Raw genomic sequence first — 11,659 nt, forward strand, 5'->3', positions numbered from 1 at the left:
AGAGTGAAAAGGGACCCGATCACGTGAGATGTTCGGTTACAGGTCCGAATCGTAAAGTTGAACTTGCTCCATTGCCACTGAACGGCACGACGACCGTCGTCTTCCTCTTTCAACGACGCCCCACCACGAAGGATTATACCACTGACTGTGATATGTCTTCCCTGAATTTCAATGTCTCGCGCGCTGCAGAATGGCCCACTGAAATACAGCATTTGGCGTGCTTACTTGACTCTCCAATCCCATCACGACTTGCCAATGGCCCATACCCACCTGTCTCTTCTCGAGCGTCTCCGTTACTCGAGGAACTCGAAAGTATCCTAGAATGTTCACCAGAACATCTCACAGATTCCTCCTCGGAAGTACTAGATATTTTGGATCTACTGCTTTCGACTGTTGGCGCGCTCAAAGTTCTCGCCGGCGGTTCGAAGGATGATTCTAGACAGTCAACGATACCATTCTGGTCCCTTCTTATACGTTCGCTTTCATTTATGTGCTATGATAAATCATATATAATGTGGGTGCGTTTGAATGGAATCAATTGATCTATTTCCTAACGAAATACTTTGGCAGGCAAGATGCTACATTCGTTCGACCACGATTATCACATTCCTCGAATAGGACGGTGGATGGACATGCTTCATTGCTAATATCTCATATCGTTGAAGATATTCAACGGCCGAGGCCAATTGTAGACGATGAAGCTTCGGGGCACGTTTCTATCATGAAAGCGGAACGCTCAAACGAACCATCGCAGGAAGAATACGACTCTGAAACTTCCTATGATGACGAATCATCCTCCGATAGTGACACCAGCTATGAACGCACGGAGGCTTCAACGGATCCGACGTCTGCCCAGTCATCTTACGTTCCCCTTGATGCCCACATCCTCGCCTACTGGCGACACCCGAACTCTGTTGTTCTCCCGTACCTTTGTGTCACGGATGAAGACGACATTTTCAGCCTAATGAGCGGTGTTGTTTATCAGCGTTCTACTTGGGGAATTGCTGGGCCTGTTATTGGAATTATTCTGTCGAAAACAGGGTTCATAGGCCGGGTGGTCTTCGGTTGGCTTGACAATGTATGCGTGGACCCTGATCTAGTGTGTCAGCTTCTCCTGACTCATTAGCGCCACTGAATAAATTTGAATAGCCCGCAATTCATTTTGCGCATGCAGATGGGACGTGTATAGACCCTTCATTAGGAGTGTACGACCTCACTGATGCTGTTAGTGTTCTCAAATTTGCACAATTCATCATCGGCCTCCGGGCGCATGTCGAGGGAATCGTTGCCCAATGCGGAGCTCCGACGTTCAAACGACTTCCGTGGAGATCAGATACTATCGATGATGACGATTCCGGTTCCGAAGAAGAACAATGGGAACAAAGGATTGTTTGTTGGCGAAATACGGTGGAAAGATGGTGGGAGTCACTTCATTTGGCCTTAACGTTGTCCCTCATCTATTTAAACAGTGACGCCGACCACACAGCACCTTCCGATCCTTCATCAACTCACTGCTGTTCATACAACATGGTTGACTCCAAAAAGCCTATTACGCGGGCCTCGTCGAAGGCTACGTCTGGCCGTCCGAGGCGCTCGATGTCTGCAGACAGCAAACGCGAACCTCCTCCAGCGGAGCCTACACCATTTTTACCCGATATCGATGTCACATATCCTCGCGAGCCTTCCCTAGGAGCTACGGGTTTGAAGACCTCGTCAGATAAAGCGTCAGCTCAGCCTGAAGAACGTGGACGACAACAGTGAATCTAGACTGCTCATGCTTCATTCGATTTCCTCTAACTCTTTTTCAGAACAACGTCGGATGGTGATTCTTCTAATAATGGAAAGACTGGTAAGCGTTCGAAGAGCGCAGATGCCTTGTCTTGTTCAGCGTAGGCCTTCTATTTTGGTTGCTTTAAACTACCCGTTCTGATATCCCGTTCCCACCAGGTTAGGTGCGAAGTCCTTGGCTGGCATATCCCCTTCTGCAAAGCTTTCTTTCTCAAGCTATGCACACGACCGCAAAATCATCAGTTTGACCAATGTACACCTGAACACAGATTCTAACCTCGGTCTTACTGTTTCGAAGGACGTTGACGCTTCGGAAATCAATGAGATGCTCGGATTTTATGACAAAATGACCCAGTATATGAAGCCACCTATCGCTGAGGTAAGTGTATTTCGTGGCTACCTATACTTCGTATCACTTAACCATAGTAGCATGGACTGCCTGTCGTTGACAAACGGGTTCAGAGTGTGCGGGAACATTTCCTCTTACAAGCAAGGAAATGTCCTGACGGCGAAAACACTTTGGAACTTCCTCAAAAATTCTGGGAAATCATCTCCGGTTGCTTTTCGTCTATCTTGTGGGCATCTGTTGGCGGATACTCAAAAGAGAAGGGCGGTAAATCTCACAATGAAGCTGAGGCCCGCCATGAGTGGGACATCCTTCTTAATCTTGGCTTTGTGGACTCCCATGAGTTGGCCTCCGGAAGAGTGGTGTAAGTCCTTTGCAACGATTGAATGTTTTGTGTTTACTCTCTTCTCAGATTTGAAAGGGCGCTTTCTCTGTCTCGGAATGTTGCCTCGGATCTGGCGAAATCGTCTGCCCCGTTCAATGGCAAAGAATTTAAGGATCTCGCCAAAGAATTGGAACACATCATGGCATATGCTTTTCAAATGGTGCTTCCTCGCAGCAGCTCCGATCCAACCTTATTCCTTCAGACTAACGAAGTTCTTATTGCTGCTTTCAATCATAGACGCGCCGTCTCAGCTCTCTTTGCGAATCCAGCAGCAGCAGGGAGCGCCATTTTAAAGCGTGCTGGAGATGAACCTGAGCTGGGCATTGTCGATGCGATCCTGACAATGCCGCTCGACCACGTTCGGAAAATCCCGGAGCCCCTTGTTCGTGTTGCAGAAACCCGCGAAACTGTCAACGCTGCTCGGGCCCTCAATCCAGATAACATCGTTGAGCCCAGCGATGACCATGTCTCTGAAGAACCGTCTTCGAATGCAAAGCGTCACGCTAAAAAATCCAGCTCTCGACCTGCTTCAACCCGAACGAGGTCGATGTCCACTCGAATGGTTGCAATCGAGGAAGAGACGGAAGCCGCCCCTCAAACACAACTCAGTGATGAGGCGAAGAAGGCCGATGCGAAAGTCAATGCTCCGGTAATCAAGGCGGAAGGCTTGATGCACCCATTTGCGGTGACGTGCTCCGTGACCAAATCAGCACCCAAGATGGTATTCCCACCTGGGGTGGTGATGGATGTCAAGGAGCTGCTCACTAAGCTTCTCTTGGCCGTTTTAGTTGCCGAATACAAGAAGCCTACGCAGACTTACGCGAAGGCCGTCGTGCAAGCAAAAATGTACGCAGAAGCGTCTGTCAGGTATCTTGCAAGTCTGGGAGTGACCAAACAAGCTGTTTTCGCATTGGCGACAGATGGCGTTGAAGGAGCTGTACTTATGGCTTGGTGCTCGAGCGACTCCGAAGTAAGTTCTTTTATTTTGCTACAGTGCTGATGTTTAATTTATCTCATCTTAGACCGTCTACATCGTTGAGCGCAATGTTCAAACATTCAACATTTCCTCACCCATCGAGGTTTACCATTTTGTCACGGTCCTTCTGCGTCTACGAGAATATGGGGATACGGCGCTGAAGGATGCAGTCTTGAAAGCATTAGAAGCGGATGAATTCCGACAAAAGAGCTGGAGTAAAACGGCACAGTTTAATAGGATGGAATGAGATTGCATTGACTGGTATTTACGAAAAGCATTCTTTGCTTTGATTGGTTGTATCCACATGCTTTCTACTTGCTATCGCTAATTTATCTGCTATATACTGTGTAATTATGATATAAACTTCCACACTTCGCCAAGTACTCCCTAGTTGCAATGCTTTTCCGCTGAACGCCCGCCTTGTAGGAAAGTACACGCTGTTTTCAGCTCAAATGATGGCGACGGTGCTGCATCCCGACTCGCAGCTCAGCAATAGGCATGAATATTCTGCATTCCTGCATTATCAAAGTTGACCATTTGACTCTCAACAGCTGGGCAAGAATGAAAACGTTGGGTAAGGTCGTGCAGACCCTGGCGCCTTCGACTGCCGGCCCCTCTGTCTGCAATCAATGGTACAGCCGCATGAGAAGCAGCGGAAACGTGGTCAGCTATACATTTCCCCTTAACTTCCGGTCCGATCCACGGCCACCTCCGGACCTGATTCTCTTTTTAAGTTTCACCAATGTCGGTTGTGGACATCCTCTAGAACCTCCCATTCGGCGGTATTGCTTGAAGTGCGCAAACGCCTTTCTGTGACCCTCGCAATTTTGGAGTCTGGACTTCGGAAAATCTAAACAATGTGTGCGCAAAACTGCGACTCGGAAAATACTTGGCGAACCGTAGACGAGGATTAGTTGCATGGCATCGTGATAATAACCACCGTGCGTTTTACGTTGGTATATGAATCATGAACAGAACTCGTATGTTTTTTAACAATTAATGTCAGTGGTCTGATCAAGTTTTTATTCCAGTCGTCTGCCAACTTACGACAACGTTGAACGTTGAACGTTGAGCGATCGACCAGAGTGCTAAGCAATTATCGTGTACTTTGTGTTCAAATGTTTTTGAAACAGGAATAGGAAGAAAGGTTACGATGGATAGGCAGGTAAGCATAGTTCGGATGTATATTGATGAGGGTGCTCATGTCAATACGCCGGGTACATACACTAACACCATGCCATTTTTTAAAAATTTCAAGTAGATCCATGGTGCTAGTATGGAAAATGCAATAGGCGTAGTCGGAGTAGACGATCACAAAAGGGATTGTGCCTTTGACTATAATCGCTGCCAAAATAATAAGGCAAAAAATCATACCGGGATTTGACGATTACAGAGCCCATATATAATCGTAGCCATAATCGTCCGTGATTGCCTACTTTGACTGCCACTGTCATCATGTCTCTGGCGGGAAAAGTTTGTAGTTGTCTCTAATCGAACGTCTCGATGACTGACCTTTCACCAGGTCGCCATCGTTACCAGTTCTTCCAGCGGAATTGGGCTCGCCACCACCCAAGTGCTTCTCGGAGATGGATGCTTAGTTCTCGGTGTTGATCTGCATCCCAATGATGTTTACATGGATTTACCAACGTTCTCTTTCTACGAAGGCAATATTGCTGACCCTCTTACCCTCCCGCCGCCATTATCGCGGCCAGCAAAGAGGCACTCCCTGAATCCGGTGGGGTGGATATACTCGTGAATGACGCCGGGATCATGGATAATAATGGCGGCGTAGACGCGCTTAAGGACGGGGTGTAGGAGCGGGTCATTACAGTGAGCTTGACCGGTCTGGTTAGGTTGATGGGAGAGGTAGTGAAAGTGATGAAAGAGAAGGGCGACGGAACAATCGTGAATGTCGCGAGCAAAGCCGGCATAAGCGGCGCTGCAGCTGGTGTCGCTTATACCGCGAGTAAACATGGACTCGTACGTGCGACTTGTTTGTTTGAGTTCCACGTTGATTGAAGTTTTATCCTTTAGGTCGGCGCGACGACGAATACCGCCTGGCACTATAAAGAGGACGGCATAAGATGCAACGCCATAATGCCTGGGGGTCCATATTCACGCCGCTTGATATTCATTGCCTCTGATAACGTTCTCTTTCGCATCAGGCGTGGCCACGAATATTGGCAGCACCTTATATGATATGGATATTGCGTCCAGTATGAGAATCAAGTCAGTACAGATATACTCTCATATGTGTATCATCCTGAGCATGATTTAGACCTGTACTCGACGTTCATATGAACGCCGTTACGAGCGAAGGGATCGCAGCACCGGAAACAATTGCGCAAGTCATAGTCTTCCTTGCCTCTGACTCGAGCAAAGGTATCAGCGGTACTATACTGCCTGGAGTACAATATAGTAATACGTCTGTCTTATGGATTTGACCAAGCAATCTATCCTTCCAAGGGTCCAGACGCATGTTGACGAAAAGTGTACCTGTGTTTATTTCACGTCCATCATAGCTTCCTGAAGCTTCAAGACTTGCAGAATCAGAAGGTGATTGCCTCCAATGCCGGCACAGCGTGATTCCAGGGGTGATTGTTGGTCCATGGATTTATAGTCGCAGGTAGGTGGTACTTATTAGATGTGGCTTTACCGTCCGAGACGTGAAGCGATGCTCAGGATCATAGGAACGTCTTCAGACCCAATGGGTCGGTGCTAACTGTGATTGCACCATACATCGTTTTCGAGCGGGATCAGCAGCGATACTGGTATCATCTGCTGCAACCACTGCCACGCTACTATTACTACCGCTGCGTGTTTCTCGCCGAAAAAGTCTGTGGATGTTCTAATAGTTCTTCTTGCCGACTGAGTGTTCTTCACCAGGTAGATATTATCACTGGCTCTTTCAGCAGAGACAGGCTCACCTATCTAAGCGTGTGCATAAAGTAGTAAGAACAACGTTATGAGAACTCAGTCGGCACAGTAAAAGGTGAAATGACTGAGGATGTGGTAGTAACTACGAGGTATATGTATGGGCGGTATGAAGTATAGGAGGTCGGGAAATGAAATATGGGTAAGTAGGCGGGAAAGAATCGGGTGCACGTGTCTCGTTCGACAGTGCAGGAGCGTATCAAAGGGCTGGATTTGACGACGCCAGTGAAGTTGATGCAAGAAGCGACGGATTGTGATGAAGCAAAGGGTTACGAGGTTGCTGCATGTAAAGCGGGGGATAAGCGGAAGTTGTCAGAGTGCCAGGAGGTCGGTTATAACACTCCATTCCGGCTCATATATACTGACAATTGTGATCTTTTCAGGTACCGTGACAAAAATGCATGCATATATACCGTGCGCCCTTCGCCCATTATGAGGCGTGCTGTGGGCATCAGTCTAGATTTCCATCACTGCGACAATATCATGAACACCTAGTAAAGAGGTTACATCACCGAAGTCAGTACATGTACAGATTTCTATATCTTGACGGCTCATTTTAAACCCTGGGCATGATTTAGGCTTCCAATTCTAGCAAGGTAGGAAGAATACTATACTGCCAGTTGAAAGCTTGAATGGTTGGGATCCAAGCCAGTCATTTCACTCTTAGGATTTAGGTTTCATTGTCCATATTGAGTATTACTTCTTATCTTCCAGAGCGATGCATTGATGTTTTTCGGTTTAAGTTCCCCACTTCCTGCAGAAGGCGGTGTCCGACAAACAAGACTGTGGTTCCTACTGCGGATTTGTTACTGCAGCCCTCTGATTGGACAGTGTGTTTGATCAAGACTGCATGATTGACCCTGATCCGCTGTCTTTGCAACGTGTTAGTGGCCAGACATCCCTATATAAACTCTGTAAGTCAGCATTTTTTTAACTCTTGCACTAATGTATCTTCCTCGTGTTACACCGTTACTGACGCTCTGTGGCCTGGTTGTCGCCGTGCAGTCTTCAAACGTATGTCGTTCCCCTGTCTCAGTCAACATGCGCACTGAGATTCAAGATAGTCCTCGTCGGTGACCGGAGATTCACGATGCGGCCAAGTATATACCTTCCACCTACTTTCCCTCCGTCCAACTAATGGTCGTCCGTAGTACATGTGTGTCAAGGCGACCGTGAACGAAACTACGGTGCAATGTTCGGCCCTTGCTTCCTGGGGCCCTGTCCTGTAACAACTAATTGGGGTACGTTTAGATGCTTTATCGAGCACGGGTTCCCGCACCGCGGGGTGGATGGGCATGTATGTCTTCGTTCATTCCTTATGGTGATCTTCGTTTGCTTATAGCCGACAAATAGAGGATTCGGGAGCCAGATGGACAACACGCAAATGGTCATCATGTGGTCCAACAGCGATGGATCCATAACGTTATCTCAACGCCTGGGAGACGGCCATAATCTGCCGCGGGTCGACAGCAGCCCTGACCGAGTCGCAACCCTCGTCGAAGCTGAAAGTTCTGTACGTACCTTCACAAGACGTCTTGTATCGCTTTTCATTTATTTTCTTCCAGACGTTGACATCAAATACTACATTCACATTTACTGTCGACGTATGCTACACTCTCCCCCCTTTTTAGCGCGTGTGTACTGACAAGGAGGCTCCTAGACAACGAATGCTACGACGCAAAGAATAATTTTTGGATTTGGATCCACCAATCCTGGATCCTCTAGCGTTGACGCTGACCTTGCCGAGCATATTAGTTATGGCAGTTTCGACCTGAATCTAAACGGAAACATAACCTCCCGTGATCCTCTAGAGTCTTACGAACGCATGCTTATCGCGCATGCCATCCTTTGCATTCTGGGCTTTCTTCTATTTCTACCCTTTGGGTCTTTACTTGCCCGATATCTCAGAACATTTACTCCAAAATGGTACACAGGCCACTGGATTTCTCAATTTGCTCTCGGCAAGTCTTCAAAGACTCGTTTCGACAATCATCTTATAACACGTGCTTTTAGCGGGACCTCTCATTACTGTGGGGTTTGCCTTGGGCGTGCAGGGCGTGAGTTTACAGCATGTACCTCATCTCGACGACGATCACCAAGTGTGTTGTGTTTCATCTCTGTCTCCTTTCTCACTTCTAACGTCACCATTCCCTCAGAAATGGGGGGCCGGTATATTTGTCCTTTACTTGGCGCAATGTGCTATAGGTGCTTTCATTCACTGGGTAAAGCCCAAGAAACGTCTTGGTCGTCCGCCCCAAAATTACTTCCATGCTGTCCTTGGATTGATTGTCATCGGTCTGTCATTCTACCAAGTTAGGACAGGGTATGTGAGCGAATGGCCTAATACTACTGGCCGAGGAACTGTTGCAAACGGTGCGAACATTGTATGGTATATATGGGTTGTGGTGCGTCTTTCAGTTCAAATCATACAGACTGCTCGGTGAACCTTGCCATTCAGTTGTTGCCGGTTTTATACTTGGCCGGGTTGGCGTTTCTACCTAAGCAATATAGACAAGAAGCAAATGCTAGAAAAGAACGGATCAACTCGGACGAGAATCTAATGAACCTCGTTCCACAGCACTATCACGATTGAGTTTGGAGGATATGGAATGTTTTAGATTTCGGCGCTGAAAGTCGGTCGCCATTTGGGTTTCTCGTATGGACTACTCATGTAGAATATAAACCTGTAGATTCTGTTGCTACTATGTCGCGTTTTGCCTGCATTTACCAAAGACAATTTCCGTTACTCATTTTGTTTGAGTCTAACCCCGTGATTCTATGGATTAATGTTGTTGCATGAGACCTTTACTGAGGGCTTCATTTACCTATATCCTAGATCTAAAAATGCTTTGCGGCAGACTTTTTTTGACGAATTTCCTTTTTTTTGACTTCGGGAGCTCCCGTGTGGCTGTGCTTGTCGATCTGTCGCGAACTGGGCCTCGATGAGCCGCCACCTAGAACTCTCTTGGAACTCTCTACTGGCAGACGGCTCGGAACTTTTTCTGGACAGACTGAAGCATATATAGAGCTACGAAAACGAAATAACTGGCTTTTTGAATCCTTAGATGGCTCCGCTACTGTCCAAAATCTTTCCCCGAACCCCCGTAATATCTGATGGAGGACTGGTGAGTCGCTGTGTTGACTCATGAACATAATAAGTATCTCAAGGATGGACTCTAGGGAACTACACTTGAAAATGACTTTCATGTCGATATATCGAATACACCTCTATGGTCCTCACGAGCCGTCGTCGAGCAGCCCGACGTCATGATTCAAGCCCACCTCGCCTTTCTCCGCGCCGGCGCGCAACTCATCCTCACCTCCACGTAAGTTTTTCCACTGTATTAGCATCTCCCAATTGCGTACTTCACGACCGTCAAATTCCCAGGTATCAATCTTCGTTCAGCACGTTCTATCGATCTGGATACAAAAAAGACGAAGCGATCGCGATCATGCGTAAATCTGTGCAGCTAGCCAACGAGGCGCGCAAGATCTTCATTGATAGCGCGCGTCCTGCAGGCTCACACGACGTGCGGATTGGTCTTTCTTTGGGCGCATTCGGTGCGAGCCTGGGTATCGCACACGAATTCGACGGGTACTATCCTCCTCCATATGGACCTCGGGCGTACACAGAAGGAGACAATCTCAACTCGTACAGTCCAGATGAGACTGAGCAGGAGCAAGCATCCGTCGACGCTCTCGCTTTGTTCCATTTCGAGCGCGTTGAGGTCTTCCTGAGCGATCGGGAAACCTGGGGCCAAATTGACTGTCTTGCATTTGAGACGATTCCTTTGGTTAGAGAGATACGGGCTATCAGGAAAGCGATGGGAATGGTGGAAGCTCGGATAACGCAAGACGGCCTCGGCCTCGAGTCAAAACCGTGGTGGATAGAAGCCGTGTTTCCTGATGGAGTGTATCCCGAAACTCTACCAAGAGCAGAAGGAACGCGACTCGGGGTTGCTGATGTTGCTGCTGCGGCGCTGAGGGACGATGGCTTACTACCCGCTCCGTCTGGTTTTGGAATTAACTGTACCGCCATGGAGCATGTACGGGCTCTGGTACCCCAGGTCACCAATACGGTGAAGGAGCTTCATCTGCCTCAGAAACCTTGGTTGGTAGTATATCCAAACGGAGGCGACGTGTACGATGCAGTGACACAAACATGGATGACGAGTGATACAAGGTCTGTAATTGAGAAGCGCGAAGAATGGGTACAGAATATGGAGTGCATCGTGAAAGATATTGAAGGTGAAGTACCATGGGGGGGCATAATAGTCGGTGGATGTTGCAGGACCAATCACGAAGATGTCGAGAGGTTATGTTCCATACTGAAACCAGAGATTACCCCTTGAATTTTTCTCAGAGGGCTATAATATAACGATTTGTCCTGGTCTTCCGAACACAGTACCTGCAGTGGCAGCGGCCGATGTTCAGTACAATAGGTTTTCACACGCGCCGCTGTGTAAGAAAATGATGGGATATAGAAACGAAGCCAGGAAGAGACTGCTGCGATCTTTAATTCATGGGGCAAGGGCGGCGGCGACGGGGATCATCAACCATCGAGGAATTGGCAATGCCTGCCAAGAACGATAGGTGTTATCGGGCATTTCGGGCGTGGAAGAAGGAATTCCTGGTTTGCTGCGCAAGTCAGACTCGGACACATTGGCCTTGGCCAACCGCAGATGCAACCTCAATCAGCCCAACCCAGGGGCGCCAAAATACCGAAAACGTCCGTTGCTGTATTCCACATCACACGCCGAGAGACCAGTGGGAAAAGAATTCATGGAATGGAGGGACTGTGTTACGAGTCGTTCCACGGCCCGATACTTTTACCTGACGTTTTCCCTCTTTCCCCCGTCTCCCCGGTTTAGCCCGTATTTGTTATTCCCACCATATATATATATATGCCAGTACACGTATTGTAGCTAGGGGTTTTTCGCAATCAACCAAGCCTATAAGCCTGTCAGTGACTGCGCGAGCCTTTCGTGAGAGAAGTGACTTTCGCCACCCTCTCATATTTTTGACAGTTCCATTGGCTTAATCTTTGCTTTTATCTTTTTCTCTCTCTCATCTGCGCTTTTCTCTCTAAACTCTCTATATCTCTCTTTGTCGATATCTGGATCCCCTACGGCTTGATCACCCGAGGACATTCCGACTTCGACACCAATATCTAATTTTCTCTTTACTTCTTAGTTCCTTAGGATGTCGCGTTACCCTTTGCGCAGCCATC

General features: G+C 47.8%; 5 protein-coding genes across 5 annotated transcripts; 4 read left to right on the forward strand and 1 right to left on the reverse strand.

Annotated features, from left to right (window-relative positions):
* Positions 1-66: 66 nt before the first annotated feature.
* On the forward strand, positions 67-3,903 carry BT62DRAFT_976861 (uncharacterized protein). The gene is made up of 9 exons (XM_043189248.1): positions 67-514; positions 571-1,099; positions 1,150-1,418; positions 1,470-1,757; positions 1,809-1,889; positions 1,948-2,167; positions 2,218-2,498; positions 2,547-3,489; positions 3,542-3,903. The coding sequence occupies exons 1-9, from the start codon at positions 153-155 to the stop codon at positions 3,740-3,742; spliced, it is 3,174 nt and encodes a 1,057-aa protein (XP_043032971.1). The 5' UTR covers positions 67-152; the 3' UTR covers positions 3,743-3,903.
* A 317-nt stretch (positions 3,904-4,220) lies between these two features.
* On the reverse strand, positions 4,221-4,955 carry BT62DRAFT_938975 (uncharacterized protein). The gene is made up of 3 exons (XM_043187631.1): positions 4,754-4,955; positions 4,527-4,660; positions 4,221-4,475 (listed from the first exon to the last, which is right to left on the reverse strand). Exons 1-2 carry the CDS (start codon positions 4,865-4,867, stop codon positions 4,610-4,612), a joined length of 165 nt encoding a protein of 54 aa, XP_043032972.1. The 5' UTR covers positions 4,868-4,955; the 3' UTR covers positions 4,221-4,475; positions 4,527-4,609.
* On the forward strand, positions 4,513-6,646 carry BT62DRAFT_1057835 (NAD(P)-binding protein; the record flags this gene model as incomplete). Its single annotated transcript, XM_043178585.1, has 8 exons — positions 4,513-4,968; positions 5,018-5,142; positions 5,208-5,306; positions 5,331-5,475; positions 5,530-5,602; positions 5,661-5,724; positions 5,774-5,903; positions 6,617-6,646. Exons 1-8 carry the CDS (start codon positions 4,951-4,953, stop codon positions 6,644-6,646), a joined length of 684 nt encoding a protein of 227 aa, XP_043032973.1. The 5' UTR covers positions 4,513-4,950.
* A 671-nt stretch (positions 6,647-7,317) lies between these two features.
* Positions 7,318-9,222, forward strand: BT62DRAFT_938978 (uncharacterized protein). The gene is made up of 10 exons (XM_043187632.1): positions 7,318-7,443; positions 7,494-7,529; positions 7,581-7,623; positions 7,681-7,726; positions 7,783-7,942; positions 7,995-8,033; positions 8,090-8,390; positions 8,443-8,528; positions 8,586-8,834; positions 8,888-9,222. The coding sequence occupies exons 1-10, from the start codon at positions 7,375-7,377 to the stop codon at positions 9,020-9,022; spliced, it is 1,164 nt and encodes a 387-aa protein (XP_043032974.1). The 5' UTR covers positions 7,318-7,374; the 3' UTR covers positions 9,023-9,222.
* A 161-nt stretch (positions 9,223-9,383) lies between these two features.
* Positions 9,384-10,817, forward strand: BT62DRAFT_989545 (Homocysteine S-methyltransferase). The gene is made up of 3 exons (XM_043190166.1): positions 9,384-9,554; positions 9,610-9,755; positions 9,818-10,817. Exons 1-3 carry the CDS (start codon positions 9,495-9,497, stop codon positions 10,779-10,781), a joined length of 1,170 nt encoding a protein of 389 aa, XP_043032975.1. The 5' UTR covers positions 9,384-9,494; the 3' UTR covers positions 10,782-10,817.
* The last annotated feature ends 842 nt before the right edge of the window (positions 10,818-11,659 follow it).

The sequence above is a fragment of the Guyanagaster necrorhizus genome (genome assembly GCF_019112545.1).
Source record: "Guyanagaster necrorhizus MCA 3950 unplaced genomic scaffold BT62scaffold_71, whole genome shotgun sequence".
Taxonomy (NCBI): Eukaryota; Fungi; Basidiomycota; class Agaricomycetes; order Agaricales; family Physalacriaceae; genus Guyanagaster; species Guyanagaster necrorhizus.

Bases quoted from the DNA above. Each gene is read 5' to 3' on its own strand.
- BT62DRAFT_976861 (XM_043189248.1), top strand. From the start codon at position 153: ATGTCTTCCCTGAATTTCAATGTCTCGCGCGCTGCAGAATGGCCCACT. The intron at 1,100-1,149 runs GTGTGTCAGCTT...AAATTTGAATAG, and splicing joins TATGCGTGGACCCTGATCTA to CCCGCAATTCATTTTGCGCA. The intron at 1,758-1,808 runs GTGAATCTAGAC...ACTCTTTTTCAG, and splicing joins GAAGAACGTGGACGACAACA to AACAACGTCGGATGGTGATT.
- BT62DRAFT_938975 (XM_043187631.1), bottom strand. From the start codon at position 4,867: ATGATTTTTTGCCTTATTATTTTGGCAGCGATTATAGTCAAAGGCACA. The intron at 4,661-4,753 runs CTTGAAATTTTT...AACTATGCTTAC, and splicing joins ATACTAGCACCATGGATCTA to CTGCCTATCCATCGTAACCT.
- BT62DRAFT_938978 (XM_043187632.1), top strand. From the start codon at position 7,375: ATGTATCTTCCTCGTGTTACACCGTTACTGACGCTCTGTGGCCTGGTT. The intron at 7,943-7,994 runs GTACGTACCTTC...ATTTTCTTCCAG, and splicing joins TCGTCGAAGCTGAAAGTTCT to ACGTTGACATCAAATACTAC. The intron at 8,034-8,089 runs GTATGCTACACT...GGAGGCTCCTAG, and splicing joins CATTCACATTTACTGTCGAC to ACAACGAATGCTACGACGCA.
- BT62DRAFT_989545 (XM_043190166.1), top strand. From the start codon at position 9,495: ATGGCTCCGCTACTGTCCAAAATCTTTCCCCGAACCCCCGTAATATCT. The intron at 9,555-9,609 runs GTGAGTCGCTGT...GATGGACTCTAG, and splicing joins TAATATCTGATGGAGGACTG to GGAACTACACTTGAAAATGA. The intron at 9,756-9,817 runs GTAAGTTTTTCC...TCAAATTCCCAG, and splicing joins CAACTCATCCTCACCTCCAC to GTATCAATCTTCGTTCAGCA.